The sequence below is a fragment of the Manihot esculenta genome, chromosome 12 (assembly GCF_001659605.2).
Source record: "Manihot esculenta cultivar AM560-2 chromosome 12, M.esculenta_v8, whole genome shotgun sequence".
Lineage (NCBI taxonomy): Eukaryota > Viridiplantae > Streptophyta > Magnoliopsida > Malpighiales > Euphorbiaceae > Manihot > Manihot esculenta.
Window position 1 is genome coordinate 4,934,195 of NC_035172.2, and position 21,924 is coordinate 4,956,118.

The 21,924-nt window shown below is 28.5% G+C and overlaps 5 protein-coding genes and 1 long non-coding RNA gene across 7 annotated transcripts; 5 read left to right on the plus strand and 1 right to left on the minus strand.

Moving 5' to 3' along the window:
- Positions 1-3,335: 3,335 nt before the first annotated feature.
- Positions 3,336-4,908, plus strand: LOC110627918 (dCTP pyrophosphatase 1). Its single transcript, XM_021774316.2, has 2 exons — positions 3,336-3,669; positions 4,336-4,908. Exons 1-2 carry the CDS (start codon positions 3,547-3,549, stop codon positions 4,618-4,620), a joined length of 408 nt encoding a protein of 135 aa, XP_021630008.2. The 5' UTR covers positions 3,336-3,546; the 3' UTR covers positions 4,621-4,908.
- Positions 4,909-6,388: 1,480 nt separating this feature from the next.
- LOC122721320 lies at positions 6,389-6,940 on the plus strand. Its single transcript, XM_043948549.1, has one exon. It carries the CDS (start codon positions 6,531-6,533, stop codon positions 6,822-6,824), a length of 294 nt encoding a protein of 97 aa, XP_043804484.1. The 5' UTR covers positions 6,389-6,530; the 3' UTR covers positions 6,825-6,940.
- Positions 6,941-8,670: 1,730 nt separating this feature from the next.
- LOC122721405 lies at positions 8,671-9,854 on the plus strand. The gene is made up of 2 exons (XR_006348084.1): positions 8,671-9,182; positions 9,296-9,854. It is a non-coding gene; the product is annotated as an uncharacterized LOC122721405 (long non-coding RNA).
- A 284-nt stretch (positions 9,855-10,138) lies between these two features.
- LOC110628417 (abasic site processing protein YoqW) lies at positions 10,139-14,647 on the minus strand. Of its 2 annotated transcripts, XM_043949153.1 has the most exons (8): positions 14,448-14,645; positions 14,172-14,328; positions 13,071-13,156; positions 12,157-12,269; positions 11,795-11,860; positions 11,176-11,285; positions 10,948-11,013; positions 10,139-10,831 (listed from the first exon to the last, which is right to left on the minus strand). In XM_043949153.1, the coding sequence occupies exons 1-8, from the start codon at positions 14,540-14,542 to the stop codon at positions 10,415-10,417; spliced, it is 1,110 nt and encodes a 369-aa protein (XP_043805088.1). In that variant the 5' UTR covers positions 14,543-14,645; the 3' UTR covers positions 10,139-10,414. The 2 variants fall into 2 exon arrangements, with proteins under 2 accessions (XP_043805088.1, XP_043805089.1); XM_043949154.1 differs by lacking the exon at positions 11,795-11,860 and having other exon boundaries at positions 14,448-14,647.
- A 3,234-nt stretch (positions 14,648-17,881) lies between these two features.
- LOC122721370 (non-specific lipid-transfer protein 2-like) lies at positions 17,882-18,235 on the plus strand. Its single transcript, XM_043948959.1, has one exon. It carries the CDS (start codon positions 17,882-17,884, stop codon positions 18,233-18,235), a length of 354 nt encoding a protein of 117 aa, XP_043804894.1.
- A 3,083-nt stretch (positions 18,236-21,318) lies between these two features.
- On the plus strand, positions 21,319-21,849 carry LOC110628419 (non-specific lipid-transfer protein). Its single transcript, XM_021775068.1, has 2 exons — positions 21,319-21,659; positions 21,807-21,849. Exons 1-2 carry the CDS (start codon positions 21,319-21,321, stop codon positions 21,847-21,849), a joined length of 384 nt encoding a protein of 127 aa, XP_021630760.1.
- Positions 21,850-21,924: the final 75 nt, after the last annotated feature.

Below are 21,924 nucleotides of genomic sequence, written 5' to 3' on the forward strand. Positions count from 1 at the left end.
CGTTACAAATAAATATTCCGAGGTAGTTATTGTCATTATAGACTTCACAAATAAAAATATTCCCCTCGTGTCCCTCCAAATCCCAATATTTATAATATCTCACATATTTATGATTTGTTAAAATATTCTGTCTGATTTTTTATTTATCCATGATTTATTTTAAGTTAAATAAAATTTGAAAACAATTTAAAATTAATTTATACTTTTATAATAAAAATTCCATTTTCTAATTATTTTTTAAATGAACAAAATTATACTATATTCTAATAACTGATATTTTATTTAATTTTTTAATAATAATTTATGAATAAATTTTAAAAAATTTTACATGGTCAATAATCAAAACTCACTGTGGCACAATGATCATATGAAGAGCAAATCATACCCACGTGATTCATAATTTGCACGTGTTAAAAGATCGAGACATTTCCAAGTAAAGTTTTTTTGGTGGTGCCGACTACTATTGATATTGACAAGAAAGAGGAGAGATCATAAATTGCATATATTGATAAAGCCTATTGGCAGGTTATGAGAAATTACATGAAAAATATTTTTGACAGCTAAGTTTGATTCACAATTGGGAAAATGTGATCTTTATTTCTTTTGTTTTTTGCCAAAATTATTATTAACTTTGAATTGATTATAGTATTAATTAAAATAATTCAAAATTTTAAAAAATAAAATTATTATCTTATTTAATTGTCATTATTCTATAAAATTTATTTACATATTTAATTCATTTATTATCTTATGTAGATTATTTTATACGAAATATCTATTTTAGGATATAAATACTTTTAAAATAAAGGTACACATGTCCTCAAGAGAGGTACATTGAGTAATGAGTTTAGCCAGCTGGCAATAGCTAGTAGCTTACCGTAATGGTATGGCTATAAAAGTAATAGACAAATTCTATTAAATTTGTCACTTTCCGTATATATATAAATAATAAAAAATGCGTCAAATTTCGAATTATCATTTTTGGCCTATAATATTTATCCTTTAATATTTATTTATACAAATTAATAAATTATATAATTTTTTATTTTTTTAAATTTATAATAATTTATTTGAAATATTATTTAAATATTTATATTAACTAATTTCAATTAATGTCTTTTTTATTTATAAATATATATATTAGAAATTTAAATTATAATAAAAATATTGAAAGAATTCAAATATAATAATAATAAAAATTTAAAATTTAAACCTTGTTATATTTTAATTTTCTAATATTTTGGTGTTATTTTTCAAAAAATCAAATAAATTTATTATTAAAATTATTTAATATTTTATTGTTATATTTAATAAATCAGATGATATTATATTTTATTTTTAATACAAAGTGGATTATTATCTTAATATTTATAAATTTTATTAAAAATTATTAAAATTAATTGAGAGGTTATTTATGTAGAAATTTTATTTTATTTTTAAATTAAAATGTTATCTAATAATTTAATATTATTAAAATTATAATTTATTATTATTAAATTTAAAATTGAGAAATTTATCTCACATTTAATATTATAGATATTTTTTAAATATTATTTACTTTTGCATCAAATATTTATTGAATTTTTTTTAATTTTTATGTAATATATTAATTTGATAAATGCTACAACTTACTATTTTATTATTATAATAAATTATTATTAATTATTTTGAAAAACCCCATAAAGATAAAATATTAATAAATTTAATTTAATTTATTAGATAATATTTAAATTTATTTTAAAAAATATTTATTAATTTTTATCATAAATTTACAAATAAAGCGAAAGAAGGAATACCAAAAAAATATTAAACATTACAATACTATTAAAATATTAAATATTAAATAATAAATAATATTTATTTATGAGTACAATAATTTTTTAAAATAATAATAAAAAATAAAATATTTAAAAAAATTATTAAAGAATTTATATTAACTGGATCATCTTAGCTATAAATCTTTTAAGTTTTGGAAACTTTTAATCTTTGAAATTTTTTAAATAATTTAAAAAATTTGAAAATTTATCTCTATTAATTTATTTCAATATTGACAAACTTAAAATTTAATAAAAAATTAAAATTGAATAAATAAAAATAATTTTATAATTACACTAATAGGTTTAGTCTAATAATAAGGGCATAAAATGTGAGAGATTTTAGGTTTTATTATTTTAATTTTTAATTTTCTATTAAAAAAATAATAATTTTGTAAATTTTTTTTATAAGGAGTTACTTAATTTAAACTATAATTTTAATAATTAAGTTAAATTCAATTTATTATAAAAATTTTCAAATTTAATCTACAAAATTTCATTTTTATAAATAATAACTATTTATTATTAAATTTTAAAAAAATAATTATCATTTAAAAACATAATTATCTGTCATTATTTAGAATGATAATTATTTAAAAAAATATCTCTCATCATTTATTTAAATTTTCTTAACTAACTAATTAATTTAGAGAATAAAATTATCATTTTCTATAAAAAATTAAATTTTAAAAAATAAAATTATAAATTATTTAAATAATTAAATATTATTATAAATAATTTAAAAACTTAAAATCACTATAAAAAATTTCATTATTCTTTTGCTTTTTATTTTTATTGATAATATAAATAAATTAAATGAAATTCACATATGCAAATTATTCTTTTAATTTATTTTTTTTTCCGAAAAATGAAATTCACATATGCAAATTATAAGTATGGGATCTAAATCAAAATCATCATAATTTTGATAAAATTTCTTAATATTATATAAATAAAAAATAAAAAATTATTATATATATTAAATTATTAAAATAATATAGTATCCTGCCTTTCACATTAATATGGTAGTATAATAATAATAGTAAAATTTTTATTTAATCTTTTCTAATCTGTTATTATTTATTATTTTATTAAAATTTAAATAAATTTATATTATTAAATTATTTGAGTTAATAAGTTTTATTTTTATCATTAACATTAACAAATATATTATTACAAAATTCTCATATACTTTGTTAAAATTAATTATGCAGTGTTACTTTTCAAAATCCAATTAATTGTATTTGTTTTTTATAAAATGAAACATTTAAATCGTTCATCAAATGAAATTTTAAGCAAATTTAATCTTAATTAGAGAAATTAAATAATATAAAAGAAATAATTTATAATGAAAATAATTAGAAAATAAAATTTTTTTTAAATGGGAAAAAAGATAATTTATTTTTATAAGATGAAAAAGAGTATAAATTTAAATAAAAAAATAACACAAGATTAATTATAATTTTAAATAATAAATCAATTATATAATATAAATTGAATAGGACAGACCATTTCTCTTCCAAAGCATTCCGTTGTCTTTTGGTCGCTCCCTCTTTCTCTCTCACTCTGCTCTTTAAATTTTAGGATTTTTATATAAATAAATACACAGCCATCTTCTAAACTCAAATCCTCTGGCCTCTGCCTCGGCTCTTTTGTTTTGTTTTTTATTTTCTTAGCATAATCTTTGATCGATTTCTATATCTTTTTCGTTCTTTTTCCAAGAAAACGCAGGATGACTGGTGTGTCTGATGAAGAAAGTGTCTCACTTAATCTTCTGAGGCAGAAAATGGCTGAGTTTGCCAAGGAAAGAGACTGGGATCGATTTCACAGCCCCAGAAATCTGCTTTTGGCTCTGGTATTTTCTTTTTTCCCCTTTAAATATCATCTTCTCTTGATTTTCTTGAGGTTAATTTATGGGTTCCTATTTTATTCGCTTTGTGGGTGGTCCCTTGGCTGATTTCTGCTGAAACCTTTTCTTTCATCTCTGAATCATAAGAAAGAAGAAGGTGATGGAGGAGGAAGACCATAATAATGAAATTATTCTATTATTGCTGTGGTTTTCTTTCATTTTCTATTGGAGTTTTTCATTATTTGACCAAATGAATACATCTGAAACCAGTTGGATTTATTCGAAAATTTATTAATTTCTCAGTTTTCACAACATTTTCTTGCTAACATCCTTGAAGTAGACCTTTTTTTTTTTTTTTGGCTTCAATTGCTTTCTTCAATCTCAAGTTAGGGTTTTAAAACTCCTGTTTGGCCAGACTTCAGCAATAGATCATCCTTTTTGTTTGTAATGTCACAGCAATCAAAGAAAACCCACTTTTTACCGACCTTTCTTTGTTGCTTTTTGGGCTTTTGTCACATAACCACAAAGCAAAAAGCAAGAAACCAACCAAAACAGTGTTTAATTTTTATTTACTCTTATTTTATTTGCTTTCCTGTTCATGGGGTTAAAACAAAACTTGATATGTACAAGATGAAATGAGCTAAAACAATAGTGTTATTGATTGATACCCAGGTGGGTGAAGTAGGAGAACTATCAGAGATATTTCAATGGAAAGGAGAGGTACCAAAGGGACTACCAGATTGGGAAGAAGAAGAGAAAGTGCACCTTGGAGAAGAGCTCTCAGATGTTCTGCTGTATCTTGTCAGGCTCTCTGATATCTGTGGAATTGACTTAGGCAAAGCTGCTCTGAGAAAAGTAGAAGTGAATGCCATTAAATACCCAGTAGGCATGTGCAAAGGCTCATCCAAGAAATACAACAGCAGCAGCAACGGCAATAATGGCAGCACAGAGAACTAAGAAAAAAAAGACCAAATTCATTGAAATCTTTCTGTTGATTTTGTGTTGGTTTGGGGAAATGGACAAGTGTTTTAGGTGATTTTTGGATTATGGGCAATTGGGTTGTAGTATGGTATTAGAATTAGAGGGCAGCAACTGGCAGGCAGCCAGGCAAATTGGAGGGAGAGTGTATATGATGAATTGGGCATTTATTATTGTTGAAGATTTTTATTTACTGTTATAGCAGCTGAATCAAATCCCTCTGACACATGTGGTAGTAACATGTTTTGTGTCTTTTTCTTTTCTTCACTTGTTGCTCTTTGGTTCTTTATTTTTTTTGACTTTTCACTGCCTTTTTAATGAAAGCAGTGTTGTTGTGGGTGATGTTTTAGGGGAAAAGAAAAAGCTCTAGTCTGAATTTCTGTTTTGATTTTTAATTATTTTTATATTAAAAATTTTGAGTTTTTTTTTTAAATTATACAGCAAATCAATTATTATTGGACTTATTAAAATTCTTACCAAAGAAAAGTATATATATGGGGATCCTAAATTAATGGTTTGAGTCTAAAACTTTTCATATATTGAATTAGAAAAATACAATACAATTAAATGGAATTAATCAGAAAATTTCTATTTAATTTATATGTATTATGGAGAAATTTATTAATTAATTTCTTAATTTTAAATAATATATTAAGATTTTTATGAAATTTTAAAAAATTTATTAATTAGTATTCATTAATTTTAGAGAAAATTGAGGCAATAATGATGGTTTAAGGTTTAATTATAAGTTGGGAGGTTATCATATTTTAAATTGATATTTAGATGTTCATTATTTTAATTAGATGAATATTTTTAATTAGTTGGGTATAGATAATGGAATTATTAAATTTATTGGCATTCTTTGATCAGTCAAAACTATGCTTAGTCAATAAATTTTGTTCTGTTGTGGCTCTGACCAATGAAATCATACCCTATATGCTTGAAGCATTGACTTGTTTACTGGTTGCTGAGTTGGATTTACATTATCATAATAACTTATTATTGCTGAGTTGGATTTACATTAATTACGATAAATTATTTATAATAATTAATAGTTAACAAATAATTATTATGTAATAATTATCTGTCTCCTCGGAAAATCCTGATTTTGTTGAGCATCTAGACAACTAATGAGATTTAGGAATATTACACAAAATTTATTAATTTTGCATCATTGTAGGATTATCAAAGCCTTCCTTTGACACGATTTAGTTGGATAAAAGATGTTTGACGTTGCATGGTCCTGTTTGTTTTTGGACAGTTTGAAGTTTGAACCCTAATTTTATTGGGCTTGTTTTGTGTAATATTTCATAAATCTCTGTTTTGCATATGAGATGGGCCATTGTAAATTGACTTACCCTTCGATCTGCTCCATCCATTTTTTTTTTAATTTATAATATAGTTTCCAAAATTTAAATAAATTCAAAAAAAGAAAAGGGCAAGGTTCCACTAGTTAAAAAAACTCAATTTAAATATAAATATTTCATAATGATAAAGTCTATTCTTATACGTCACAATAACCTTAACCTTAACAAAATAATTAATTTGAGAATCCCAAGAGCAATCATATCCCAAATGGCATAATTGGATTCCACAGTGATCAATACACCTCACCTACTACTACTTTTCATCTCACTTTAAGTTTAGAACAAAACCCCATCTCTTCTAATGATGCCTACCACAACCCTAAAGTTAAAACCCACATTAAAAATCCTTACTCAATTGGGAATTTTAAATTGAAAATTAGCTTCAGGCCTTAACCCACAGCCATTGTTATAATTGCTGCCATTATGACCATAATCATTAACACTTGCTTCTAAAGGCCTTTATCATCCACTATAAATATAAAAGATGAACTTACACATTGTAGCCATCTCTCCATTGCCAAGATGTTCAAGAGAGGTTCTGTTGCTGTATCTATGTTCTCCAATTCCACGGTGTTGGTGGGGTGGTGCCGTCCACGGCGGCGGCTACAGAGGAGGAGAGTCAGCATAATAAGGCTAGGAAATAAGCGGCGAGGATTTTGCTTAGGGTCAAGGTCGGTGGTTCAATGGAGAGTTATGATTGCTCCTCTTCGAATGCTAAAGAAGATTATAATGAAAATTGTACTTAATGGTCAATTCTTAGAGACTTCTTGTTGGTCTTTGCCGTTGTTACGTCCTCAGATATTTCCTCTCTGTTGATTTCTTGGGTGTTTTTTTTTCCTTTTATTATTTTTCTTTACTGCTTAATTGTAAAACAAGGACATAAAACCCTTATAAATTTGAAGGGCAAACTGCTGATTTGCAAAAATAAATCAAATGGGTATTGTATAAATCATTTTAAAGGTAATAATAATCGAATGTTTTATGTATAAATGACTTTTTTTTTCATATAAATTTAAAATTGTTGTAATTAATATTGAGGAAAATTCATTCTTTGAATGGAATTTTCTATAAGAAATGAGGAAAAATTTATCAAAATTAATGGGATGCAGTTATAATCTTGGAAATTTTGATATTAATTATAATTCATGGATGAACAAAGCGCAGCACGACTTGAATTCTCAATTGGGCTATTGATGGGCCTAAAATAAGGCCTAACCACTCACCAGTTTCAAACCTTAAGATTTTTAGCCCAATTCTAGGCAATCCATGTCAGCATTACTTTTATCATTTCTCTAAATATTTTTTCAAAATTTAATTCAATTTAAATTTAAAATATCGTATTTTTAAGAAACTGATGCTTATAAATAATCCAACTTGAAAAAAAAAATACAAAATTAACCCAGGAAAGTGGATGGAAAAAAATAATGCGAAAAATAAAATTGAATCTTCACTTTTTCTTATTTGAAAAGAAAATAAAAAAGAGAAAAATAATTATATTTTTTATTTCATTTTTTTAATTTAAAGAGAAAAAAAATTAGTTTTTATCTTTTCAAACGCAAAAGCAAAAAATAAATGAAAAAAAATATGACTTCTGAAATATCTAAAAAAAAAGCTCTTAAAAAGGGAATTATTATTAGATTTCTTAATTTTTAATAAACTTATTAATTCGTTTGTATATTAAAAACGCCCAATTAAAATATGATTGTATTTTACAAAATCAAACTTCTATTATTTAAAAAAATTATTAATCAATTAATTTTAATTTAAATATAAATATTTAAAATTAGATAGGTTAAATAATATACATAATTTAAATTATGGAAATTAAATAATATTAAAATGATTAATGATTTCTTTAATAAAAATAATGTAACAGAATTTAATTTTATAAAATTTAAAATATTTTAATTTAATAATTTTAAAATACAGTTTAAGCAGTGAATTTCCTAGAAATGTAGAAAGCTGAAGTGCCTTTTCAAAAATATGTAAAGTGGCCTTTTTTTTAATAAAGAAAATGAGGAAAAGAAGCGCTCTTTAATCGGGCCGGAGCAAAAATGGCACTGATGCTGTCGTGCCAGATCGGAGCTCTTTCCCTCTGTAACTCTCAACTCTCCGGCCATCCCATTCTCGGACCCGGCGCCAAATTCTCTTATCCGATTCAAGGACCTGCAAAATCCATCCCTTTTTCCTTTATTGCCCCCAAAAATTCTCTGAGCCCAATATTCATCGCCAAATGACCTAGGGTTAAGTTTTCAGCTTCTCTACTCTCGGAGCACTCGCAAATTCCACCCTTTCCACTCCCACTGAGTCTCGAGCTCTACTCACTGGATCAACACGGACCCTGGCAACAATCGAAACTCTAGCATTTTCTCTATCACGGCTATTTGTAAATTCATTTCAGAAATTGACTCTGTCAATCTGAGGAATTCCATTTTTGCCTAATCTCAATCAATTGGCAGCAATTCGAGCTTTACGAAGCAACCTGAATCACTCGGTCGGCCCATTATTCTTCGCCGCCCTCAAGGACCGTCCTACCGGATACTTGAACACTCCTTTGACTGTAGTGGCGGCCGGTTCGGTCAAATGGCTTGAGATATACAGTGGGGTTTTCTTGGTTAGGGTATTGCTCGGTTGGTTTCCTAACATTCCTTGCGATCGGTAATATAGTCCATATAAAAAATAAAATCAAATCAAGCAGTAACGGCAATTAACACCTAATCTCTATAGAATTTCTTTGGAGATAACGGCAATTAACACCTAATCTCTATAGAATTTCTTTGGAGAGAGAAACCACTCTCATTTTCCTTCTTCGTTTTCTGCGGCTAGGTCCACTAGTTCTGCCACCTTGTGCAGCCATCTCCTGCCCCTTATGGGTAGGGGACGGCCACCGTCTTCTTTCCTATTAAGAGAGTGTGGATGGCTCCCTCCCCTCTCTGTGGGGTTGCGAATAAAACTTTTTATTTTTTATTTTTTTTATCTTTCTTCTCTAGTTCAATACTTCTTTATGAGGATTTATGTTGGATCTGATTGTTTTCTTATTTATGTTATTTTTGTGGCCTTTCCTCTTATATGCACATTGATGTTATGAAGATTCAGATGGTTTTTTACTCCTGCACATTGATTTTATGAAGATTCAGATGGTTTTTTACTCCTGCATATGCCGAGTGAGAAGGTGTAAGCTTCTGAGTGAAGTCTCATCTCCCTTGGTCTTACACCCTTTTTGTCTGCTGAGATTTTTTATGACTTTTTATTTTATCATGAAAGGTTTTTGCTTACTTTTGGTACAGGGATTCTTGGGAACCATTAACCGATTTCGACCGGTTATGGGATAATCGATCCTTAAAGGCTCTTCTCTGTATCCTTTCTCAGACGAACAAAAAAAACATTCCTTTAGTTTGCCCAAGACGCAAGCCTCCAGAAGAGCAAATTCTGGCACAAACACCGGTAACGGCATGTGAGATCGCCCTGGCACTGGTAGTACGTGAATATTAGGTTTATGCTTGGAAATGATTGTCGCTGTGGAGTTGCATTCCATAACTGAAGTTGACAGTTGATACCTGACGTAGGACACTCTTATCGGAATCATAAATCATAAATAGTTTAAAAATCTTAAGTCTGCTTGCAATGGTTAAACGTGTCTGGCAAAGGCAGCGGCAGCGGCAGAGAAAGAAAATGAGAATTGCAACACCAGCCCCATCCCACCCAATTGTAAAGATGGTCACACATGATTGGCTTAGCGAGACCACTAAGACCTTTTTTTTTTTTTTCTTTTTTTTATCATCAAAGGACCACCGAGAATTTGTTAAGTGGAGAATCAGAAATGCCATTTACATTGCTTTTGGTGCTCATCTTGATATAGAAATTAATGACCTCTGAGCCATTACTGGTGGTAGCTATCCAGTCTGGCTGCATGTTACAGAATGCAGCTAAATTGTTGTACCACCTCATTCAAATGCACGCACCGGAATTTGCAATTGATCCATGCCAAAACGCTGTTGACTGAATCTGCAGAATAATTGCAACTCTCACCTGACAATGAAACTGAAACATAAATTTTGTGTGAAAGCAAAAAGATAAAGTCGAGATTACACACAGCACCTGCATGATAACCCCCAAGCAGCGAACAAAATGCAAATCAACAAAGTTTTTCCAATTTGCCATCTAAACAAAAGATCAGTTCGAAAGTCTACTAAGTTACAGATCCATGTGCTTCCCCACTTACATTTACCAGAAATTTCTCCGGAACAAAAAACTGCACAAAATGAGCAGCAGTCCCTTGCAAACATAATTCTAAGTATCTAGTGACGTCAAGGCCTTTCAGGTAGAAAAGTTACAAACCAAGATATATCCGTTTATATGCATAAGAATCAGGTGCCTAAGACTATGAAAATTAGTGCACATGAGTACTACCTCTTGTTAAAGTACGAAAGCAGTGTTGGCTGTTTATCACTATCACCACCAGTACCACTCTTAAGGTTGGTCTTCTTCCTTGAAGGACTCAGCTGCATTTTGTCATTTTTAACTGTGTTTGAATCAGCTAAATGCTCCTCATAGTCCCGCTTTGGTTTGCGCTTGGTTTCATCCTTATCCTCACAAACCACTATAGGAACATTGGATTTTATATGATCATCAAGCTTTTGCGTTGAGGAAGGAACTTCCAACTTGTCCCCACTTCCATGTTCGTCTTTCACACTTTTTTGAAGATTGACATTGACAGCTTTATCACATGTACTTTCCTGCAGGTTTGGTTCTTGTTCTCTTTTAGTTTCCTTCTTTGAGAAAAACTTCGAGATGGTGCTTTGGTCCTCAGTCTTCAAATGTATCTGCCAAGGATGATCAAAGCAATTAGCATCAATCTCGTTCAGAGCATAGTTAAAAAAAAAAAAGCAATCTAATGGACAATAAGATGAACGATCATGCAAAGAGTGGCCGGCCATACCTCTTTAATGCACTCTGGTCCATCAAAAGATGTCTTGCCCATTGCAGATGTCACTGGGTACCATACCTAAAAGATTAAAATCTATATTAAAATATAACCCACTACTTAAATAACAGGTGCCTGGCCCATTATTTCTTACTTTTGTTTTTGTAACTCTGGATACAAGAAACACAAAAAAAGCAACTAAATTAGACAAATGAACCACTCTTACATCTGGAAAGTTCTTACCAAATCTGAATTCTCATAAGGTTTAAGCACAACATCAAACTTAGAGGAGGAAGAACCATTTAGCCATGTGTCAATTGCTTCCTTGTTGCTCAAAATGACAGGCATCCTGTCTGCATTAACACAAGTAGTATGCAGTTGCTCGACTTCAACAAGGATCAAAAAAGCTGAAAATGCCTAAAATATCACAAGGTGCAAGAGGAGAAATCTGTTTCCCTCCATTCCAAGATAAATATGGAGCTACACGTTGAAAGATTTCTAATTACTTTTCAAATATCCAATGTCAGACCTAATAGGTTCTCATGCTAGTATTTGAACAGAAGGAAATAATTTCATCATCCATCATCAAATATTCATGAAATCCAAATGAAGGTTTAGCACAATGCTGTTTCCTTTCCTTTTTCTGAATAGAGAATTAACTTATATGAGGAATTTCACTATGACATGGCACGCCTTTATCATCATATATTGATTAATAATCTGTTTTTTGGTTTTTTTCCCCCAAGATTAAATGAGATACCTGGGGGTAAATTTAGAAAAGTAAGTTCTTTTTCTATCAATAAGTGACTCACCATATCTAAACTAGAACAACACTAATGAGTGGATACAACTAATTACTTACCATGCAACCACTGTAAAGCTGAAGATGAGGAAGTTGTCAGTATAGTGAAGGTATAAAGTATCTCACCTGTAACAAGGCATACACTAACATGACTGTCTGAAGCAAATTATCTATTTGAACTGTGGCACAATAATGAATAGCAACTCTGACATTGTTCAAAAGTAGATACTGCATCAACTGATTTCTTAACATACAAACATAAACACCTATAAAAAAGATGAAATATATGCTGGAAAGGTGCAATAAATGAGAATTACTAACAGGATTAACAGTAATGGGATCTACAACCGGAAATTATATGAATACAGTAATTTCACTAATGCATACAACCGGAAAGATGTATGGGAAAAAGAAGAAATCACCTTCAGAATTCTGCCAGGAATCATAAAGAGCAGCAAACACAAGAGACCTACCATCCTTGAAATGAATGTAGTAAGGCTGTTTTTTTGACCCATCCTTTTTCCACTCATAGAACCTGAAGAATAATTTGAAGTCATGGCATTAAACTAAGGGAAAACTTTTATGTAAATATACACAAGGGGACAATAATACTATTGAGCATGAACTTGAATCAAAGTGCAAAAAAAAAAAAAAATATTTGTTAAATCCCATGTTGATTCGTAATAGGGGCAATGTGCCCTTATACAGCCTTGGATACTTCTCCTCCCTTAGAGCTAGCTTTTAGAGGTGAGTTAGGCCCGACCTATTTTCTTAAGATGGTATCAGAGCCTCCCAATCAACTGTTGAGCCCCATAAGTATCTCACGTACTAAGTATTTGAGGTGTGTTAAATCCCAAATTGGTTTGGGATAAATGTAATATGCTCCTTGTATGGCATTGGACGCTACTCCCGCCTTGGGCTAGTTTTGGAGTGAGTTAGACCCAACCCATTTACTTGAGAACATCATTATCAGGCTTGTATCATCTAACATCATAACTACAAGAGAGCATTATTTTTATCCAGGCAAAGCAGAGTTAGGATATTCGCAAACATAAATTGAGAATGAACCATGCAATTTCCAGAAGAATTCACAAATGCCTGCCATCCTGCTTATAAATCTATTGCAAACATACAAATAAAAAAAATCCAAGAGGTTATTGCAAATCTATTGTTATATGACATCATAGAATGGTAAATGCATTTCTGAGGTTAACAAACATTCATCTATACATTTTTTTCAAAACTGAAAACTTAATAGTAAATTAATTGAGAATCAAGTGTCAGCAACAAAAAAAAGAGCAGTAATTTCATAAATAAACCATGGTACCACACGTACCCTTCTACTGCTACAAGACACCGGCTTTTAGCAAGTAATCGTCGAAAAGAAGCCTTTTCACTTATTGACTCTGATCGAGCATTGAACTGCATTTTGCAAAATGTTATTAAGGAATGCACCCAGCAAATATTTCTGTGTAGAAAAGTTTTTTAATGGTTAAAGCAAAGGTACTAAAATCAATACTGAAACAGGCTAACAGTACATACCATTTACTACATGACTATTAGCATTATAAATTGCTAATATTGGGTGACAACTTAAAGACAATAAAAGTTCCATGGATCCCTCTACAAAAGTATTCCAGAAGATAACAAATAGCTAGCTAGAATATAAAACAAGAAAAGATGGTAAAAGGACTTCAAGTTGGCATTAAAATGAAGAATAGGCCTCAAGTCAAAATCTTTAGAATTATTTTTCAGATTGTTCATGTGAGTCAGAGTTTGTCAGAGGTTGATGATCACACTTTCTCTAGATAAAAAACTAGACATAAACATACAAATCTACATCACTGCTCTGGAAGAAAAATCAACAAATAATATTCATGTGACCCTGTGACTTATGTCCAATAGAAAAAAAATCTCATATCCCATATATGCGATATCACTGTGTGATAATGCATCAGACAACCAAAGAAGGGGGAATGACTACCAAGGCTATCAATGAGGACAAACAAAAACATCTAATGAGAGAATAAGCTAATAAACGGTTGACATTAACTTTTTTCCGGATATTTTGGTGGTTTCAAAAGTATAAAAGATTACTAATGGCTTTGTAAAATTAAGCTATCCTAAGCAAATCCATAAACAAAAGAGACAACCCAATTCCTTCAGGGGTCATTGGTTAAATGATCTCATTCATAACATCTAAACAATGGACTACCTCTTGCTATATATATATATATATATAAACACACGAGTCGTGTATTTATCGAAATGGAAACTAAAAATTAGGCGAAGCACTAGGGGATTATAGCTCCTTGCAATAACTGCTAACACCGCATAACTTGCAATTTTACGGGTGAGGTAACAATTTCCGTGTATGAAAACTAAATAACATTTGCAATAAACCAACATCAGTAAATCAGCTTATAAATGCAATTACCATCTTGTAGAAATCGGGTTTCTCATTTTTCTTAGTGAAACTGGGAATCAATCCCCACGTCATACACTGAAGAGCATAACCCTCGCCATCAGATCCATCTACTCTACAAACAACCGGCAAGTTCGATCCCGGCGAGACATTATAAGATGGCCGATATCTATGAAATTAGACTCAAGATTAACAAAAAAAAAAAAAAGAGATAATCGACAAGAGTAGGAAAATAAGTAAAAAAAAAAAAAGCGTTAAATCGCCGAGAAAGCAAAATCAATAGAATACCGGCCCATATTAACCGAACGGACGGGAGCACCAGTGCGATGACAAGCCCTAGGGATGTCATCGGCTCTGAGAGTACAACGAGCTCTGCCGCACATGACAGTCGTCGGTTCAGTTCCCTCCCTGTTACTCTCTTCTTTGTCAACTGAATAAGGGCGGGAAGAAAGTGCGGGTACAGTCTTTTCTACTGCCTGTTGAGTGTTGTTGAAACCAATTTGACGACCGTTGGATTTCCGATTTTCTAGAGATTGCGGACTTGTCCCGCACGTGTATGGTCCTGGTGTGCTCTGAAATGTGATTGCGCATAGCCAATTTCATATTTGGACAGGTGGAATGCCCACGCAAGTTTGCACGGTGTAATATAAATTTTTTAAATTTAATATTTCAATTATAATTTTTTTTGTAGGAAAGTTATGATTAATTATTCATTCTTTAAGTTACTTGGCTTTTTAACTGATATTAAGTTCTTTCCGGGCATGTACTCGTTGTTCAGAAATTTTCATTTTAAAAGTTATATTTAATTCGTGTATATCAAAGTTGTTATTAATGACTTATTTTTCCATTAAATTATATGAATGAAATTTATATTATCTACGAAAATGATAAATATTTTTGTTACTATTTTTAATAATAATTTATAATTTTATCAATCAAAATATATAAATCACAATTTTTGAAAATATGAAAGTTACGATTATTTTAGAAATTATATTTTTCTTATTTTAATTAATTACTTTAGAGAAAATTTTATTGTAAATTGAAATTAAATATAAAAAGGTAAAAAAATAATTTATTTAAACTTTAAAAAGTAAGATTTGTATAAAGTCTGAAATTAATTTAAATAACAAAAAATAGAATTAAACTAATTTAAAAAAAAAAATTGACTGCATTAAAAACTCGGTGAGCAAAAGAGAAATAAGCTTAAAAAGCTAATCCAAACCACAACCTAACAACAGAAGTCCAGTACAGAATCTATAAGCACAAACCACAATCCAGAAAACAATCATACTTTGAACGGCTTGAGAATTGTCTGATCACCACTAACACCACCACCATTTTTGCCAAATAGAACAAAGCAATACGTGAAACTCATCCGGGGAAGAAGATGATAGCAGCAAAAGCAACATACATCGAAATCAGAAAAAGATACACAGTAAACAAACATAAAAATTAAATCAACTAGAAGCAAACAAATATAATAATAGAAACAAAGTACACGCAAAGGCACAAACGGATACCAAAACAGATTATCCGCTGACAGAAACAATCCCACCTAAAGCTATCTGCAACCACTCGACAACCAGCATGAGGAGGTTTGAACCATCGACAAGACAGATCCGCACAGCGAAAGGCAACGTGACAGAGTCAATAGTAGCGTTAATCACGAATGTAGCTATACGATCTCGGATTGCCATCATCGACATCCAATAGACCTCCCAAAGTGCATAAACGAAATCACTACGGATCAAGGAGTAAACAAGGAAGACAAATCTCCCCCTCACTGAACAGCAATTGAAACTAACCCATTCCCAAACCAGATCCAAAGGAAACCTCCCTGACCCATAACAACTAAATAAAATTAATTTTAAGAATTAAGAGTATACTTTTAGCAATCCATTATTCTTTTGTTTCCAAGTTGACCTATATTATAGGTTATACATTTATAGCCGGAATCAGAATTTGTATACGCGGGAGCGAATTTGTGAATAAAAAATTTTAATTTATTCAAAATATAAAGGTGTATTTATATTTTAATTCAATTCTTTTAATTTTAATTTAATTAATTAAAATTTTATATTTCTATACAATTTTAATCGATTTATAAACTTTTAAATTTAATTGTCTAGTTATCATGCTTCATATATTATTGTTATTATTTTTAATTATAAACAAATAACCCAATGATTCGAAAAAAATAAATGTTTACTTGTATTTTAATTTAAATATTTAAATTTTAAATAAATTGAATAAATGTATATATTTAGTTGTAATTTTAGTAAATTTTTAAAAATTAAAATATAAAAATTTAGATAGAATACTAAATATAATATTTTTATTTTTTTAAATATAAACTAATTTTATATATATAAATAATATTAACTCATATTTAATTATAATTAAATGATAATAATAATTTAATTGTTAAATATGCGTTCAACATATTTAACAATAAATCGACTTTATTTTATATTACTAATTATGAAAATTTTATGCTAGATATATTATTATTAATTATTTTATATATACTATTATTTTTTATTAAATAACATGTCTAATATAAAATATTTATAATTAATATTCTAAAATAAAATTTATTATGATTGAAAATATAAATTATATATATTTAACCATTAGATTATTTATTTTTAATTTTAATTTTAAACATAGATCAAAATTACATTCAAACACAAACTTTGAATTAATTTATCTAAAATTTAAACGTTTGGATGAAAATATAAAATGATACAAAAGTTGAATATTTTTTCAGTGACTTAGATAATAATATATATGACATAGCAACTAAATTATTAAATTTAAAAATTTATAAATGAATTAAAATTATATAAAATATAAAGGTTTGATGAATTAAATTAAAATTAAAAATTAAATTAAAATATAAATACATGCAAATATTTAACTTTTTAGATAAATAGATAAAAAAAATAAAAATTACATATCTTTAATGATTCTAATAAATTATTATAAAAAAATTAGATGGACATATAAAATAAAAATGATTTAAAATATAAAATAAAGGAATTAGATATGTAAAAAAAATTTTAAAAATCTCAAAATTATAAATAATAAAAAAAAATTAGGTAAGCAAAATTGTTTTTTTAAATTCATAGTTAAAATGAAATATAAAAATTTTAATTTTATTAGAGATATATATATTTTTTACTAAAATCGGTGCCGCCACTCACCATGTAAGTCCCCTGTTTATAGGTTATAAATGAATAATTTTTTAAAAATAAAAGATTAAATTTAAACAATATTTTTAAAAAAATTAAATAATGTGCCTTAAATAATATTTATAATTCATACACATTATAGAAGGATACTCATGAATGGGACAACAACAACAAAGTTACCAAATTAAGAATTAAAACTAAAAAAAATATTTAGAAGATACAAAGTTAAGTAGATTTCCTTCCCATATTTGGAAAAAAAAATCCCAAGCACCATTATTTGTCAGATAAAATTACCTAAATTCCCTTTTCAATTTTATAATGAATTTACCTAAATTTTTTATTTGGCTGTTAAACATATAATATTATATTTATTAAAACCTATTGGTATTTTTTTAACTAAATAAATATAATTTTTAATTACTAAAACTGGTTTAAAAGTAGCCTATAAATAACCAGCAATGCTGCATGAACCAAGCAACACAGTTGAAAGAGTTAATTAGTTAAAAGTTAAAAATTTGTGAAGAAATGGCGAGCAGCAAGGCGATGGTGGGCTTATGGGCATTAGCATCGGTGCTATTGGTTGTGATAGGCAGTGGAAACACTGTGCAGGGAATCACATGCATCGAAGCCTTAACTGAATTGGCGCCATGCAATCCCTTCGCCGGAGGCACTGCTCCATCGCCCAATCCTCTTTGCTGTTCCGCCGTACAGAATGTGAACAAGGAGGCTACCACCACGGAAATACGCAGACAGCTTTGTCTATGTTTCCAGCAAGCTGGTTCATCTGCTCATATTAACCTTCAGAAATTGAAGCAAATTCCTGACTTGTGCCATCTCCAAATTCCGGATCCCATCGACCCTACGGACTGCAGCAAGTAAAGATTTTCAAAATTATTTTTTATTTTAACTTTAATTAATTTCCTTCTTTTATGTGAAATTTCGAATTTATAGCTTGAATTATTAAATAAATCAAATTAATCTTTTAAATTAAATAAATAATAAATTTGAAAGTTATTTAAATCGAAACGTTACTACTGTTGTTTTGTGGTGTGCAGGGTTTCATCTATAACAAGAACTGCGTAGAGGGGCATCTGGGCTTCCATATGTCTAAAGAGGAATAATTTATAATAAAGAAGCATTAGTTAGTTGATTAATTGATTAGCTATGATGGCAGCTAGGCATGTATGGTTATATCAGTGAAATCATATTTGCATTTCTTTTTCAGAATTTCTGATCTTCCTATCTACCAATTTCAATTTCAATATATATATAATACACTTGAGTTGCTGCAATAAGCATTTTTAAAAAAAAAAAGAAAAGAAAAAATGAACTTCCACAAAAGATTAATTATTAGCTACTGCCGCTCGTGCATTTCGCTGAATAGTTTTCGATTAAAATCGACCAATCAGATGAAATGGATTTAATTTAATTTAATTGTTTTTTTTTCAATTTAAAGTGTGCAATATGTTTAAATGTTTTTAATATTTTCTATTTTTAATATTTTTGATTATTCGATTTAATTCAATAACAAAAAAATTGAACTAAATTATTATTATATAAATATTTTTTTAAAAAATTACTATTTTATAAATAGTAGTCTTTCTAAACCTAAGAAAATAATTATTTAGTCATTTAGTTCTAATCGTCCTATTTTATATACCCACTTACAATCCACCACCTTAAAATTTGTATACCCACTTACAATCCACCACCTTAAAGTTTATGAGCTATACCCAAATCGTTGGGTTGTAAGGGTATATAAAATAAAGTTTAAGGCTGATGGGAATGTTAATATATATAAGGTTAGATTGGTGGTTAAGGTTGCAACCAAAGAGTTGGGTTTGGCAGACTTTTGGTCCCGTGGCCAAACATAGCACAGGTAGAACTTTCTTAGTTTTGATAGCAATAAATAATTAGGTTTTATCTTAGTTGAATATTAACAATGCCTTCCTTAATCATGATTTATATAAAAATGTATTATATGGGATATGGAGTTTAGGGAAAGTATAGAAATAAGTCAAGACTTATTTGTAAACCCAAAATTTCTTGTATGGTTTGAAATAAGTTTGAAAACAGTGAAATCTCAAATTTAATGAGTGTTCATTGAAAGAAGGATTTACTCAATCAAAATGTGATTATTCACTGTTTACTTAGCATAAAAGTGAAGGATTTATTGTTGTGTTAATATATATTGATGATATTGTTATTGGAAGCAATAATAAAGAGTTAATCGATCCATTTAAGGCTTCCTTACAGTCACATATTCAAGTTGAAGGACTTGGAAGGTCTTCACTATTTCTTAGGTCTTGAAATAGCTAGGTCCAAGAAAGGAATTATTACATCCCAAAGGAAGTGTGTTTTAGAACGGGAAGCAGATTTATTTATTAAGACTCTACATCTAAAAAAAAATTAAATATTTCTTTAGCAAATTGAACATAACTAAAGTATATATTTAACTTGAGAGAAGTATCAAGTTGTACAATAAAATTGAGCTACATTTGTTAGCTAGCTAGTTAGTTAGACTAACTTATTCAGTTAAAAAATAATTAATTATTATGTGATTAGTTACTGTACTAACTCACGTGAACCTTGCGGAGCTCATATCTTTTTATACATTATCCTTCTGTATATAAGCTACATCTTAATAGCTTGAGTTAATGTCTTAGTTAACGCTTTAAATTAATATTTTAATATAATTTAGAAAGAATAATTACAAAAAAAATTTTTAATTTTATTAATTTTAATAATTATACTCTAATCAATTTTTTAAGAAATATATCTCAAAATTAATTTTTTTAATTTGGTTTGATTTTTAATTGTAATTTAATTTATTTATGTACATAATTTTAAGAGCCAATAATATATTTTTTGACATTTTTTTACATTAATAAGTTTAATTTTATACGTAATTATAGGCTATAAATATTATAATAGTACTGTCTGTAGAAAATTAAGAATTACTAATTTTTCTATTAAATATTACTCATATTTATCATATTCAATTTGATCAGATAAAAGTTAATAATCAATCTAATAAATTTAAAATGACTAAATTAATTAAACAAGAGATAAATTATAATTATAAATTATATTAAATTTAGCCATTTTTAATTAATTGAGCTGAATCTTTACTTTTAGTTCTATTAAAAAATAATTAATTTCTCAAAGGAAAGAATTATGATTTTTTTATATTTTAAAAAAATAATAATTTTTTAAAAATATGAAAGTTACAAATTTTTTTGAAAGTATAGATTCTTATTTTAGTTAATTACTTAAGGGAATTTTTTTTAATTGAAATCAAATACGAATAAGATTAAAAAGTTTTAAATTTGTATAACCCATTAAAATTATGTAATTTCTAAAATTAATTTAAATATTAAAAAATATAATTATTAATAATTTTATGAAAATATTAATATATATATATATAAATTGTTTAATTAAGCACTATTTTAAAAAAGGAATAATGTGCTTTGAAAAAGATTTATAATTCACACTCCATATGGAAGAATAATTATGAATAGGGACAAAGACAATATAATTACCAAACAAAGCCAATATGCAAAAACTACTCACCAAATTAAGATTTAAAACTGAAAAAAAAAAAAGATTTAGAAGATGGAAAGTTGTTGGTGGATTTATTTAAAGCAGCATTATTTGTCCGATAAAAATTAGGTTAATTCTCTTTCAATTTTACAGTGCATCTTAACCTCAATTTTTTTATATGGCCATTAAATAAATATTTATTTACTTTTTTGTATTTATTATAATATCTCAACAAAAAATCAAAAATACCAGATAAGAATTGAAATCTTAATAATATTTTTTTAATATATATATATGTAATATAAAATAAATATTTGAGATTTAAATTAATAAAACTAGTTTAAAAATAGCCTATAAATAACCAGCCAAGCTGTGTGAAGCAAGCCACAGAGTTGAAAGAGCGAGGCTAAAGAACAATGGCGAGCAACAAGGTGATCACGGTGGGTTTGTGCGCAATTGGATGGGTGCTATTGGTGGTGATAGGCAGTGGAAACACTGTGCAAGGAATCACATGCAGCAGAGCCTTAAGAGAATTGAAGCCGTGCACGGCCTTCGTGCTGGGGCCTGCTCCATTGCCCTCTGCCTCCTGCTGTACGGCCGTGCAGACGGTGAACAAAGAGGCTAACAACCCTGGAATACGCCAACAGATTTGTGAATGTATTAGGGAGGCTGCTGCAGCTGGTGGTATTAGCCTTACAAAAGCTAGGAAAATTCCTTCCTTGTGCCATGTCCAACTTCCCTTCAACTGCCTTGGACCGTAGAGGTATTTTTCATTTGGCAAATTCTTACAAATTCATGTAAGATTTCAATTTTTCAAATGACTTTTTTTAAATATAAATTTTAATTTCTGATTTTTCCCTAGCTCAAACTCTAATTTCAGCTCTTCTTTGTGTTGTGCATGCAGGATTTCATCCATACGGATACAGGAACTGCCTGAAGAGGAATAAATTATAGAAGAGAGGCATTGATTAGTTAAGTAATTAGCTATGATGGTAGCTAGGCATGTATTGGTTATATCAATA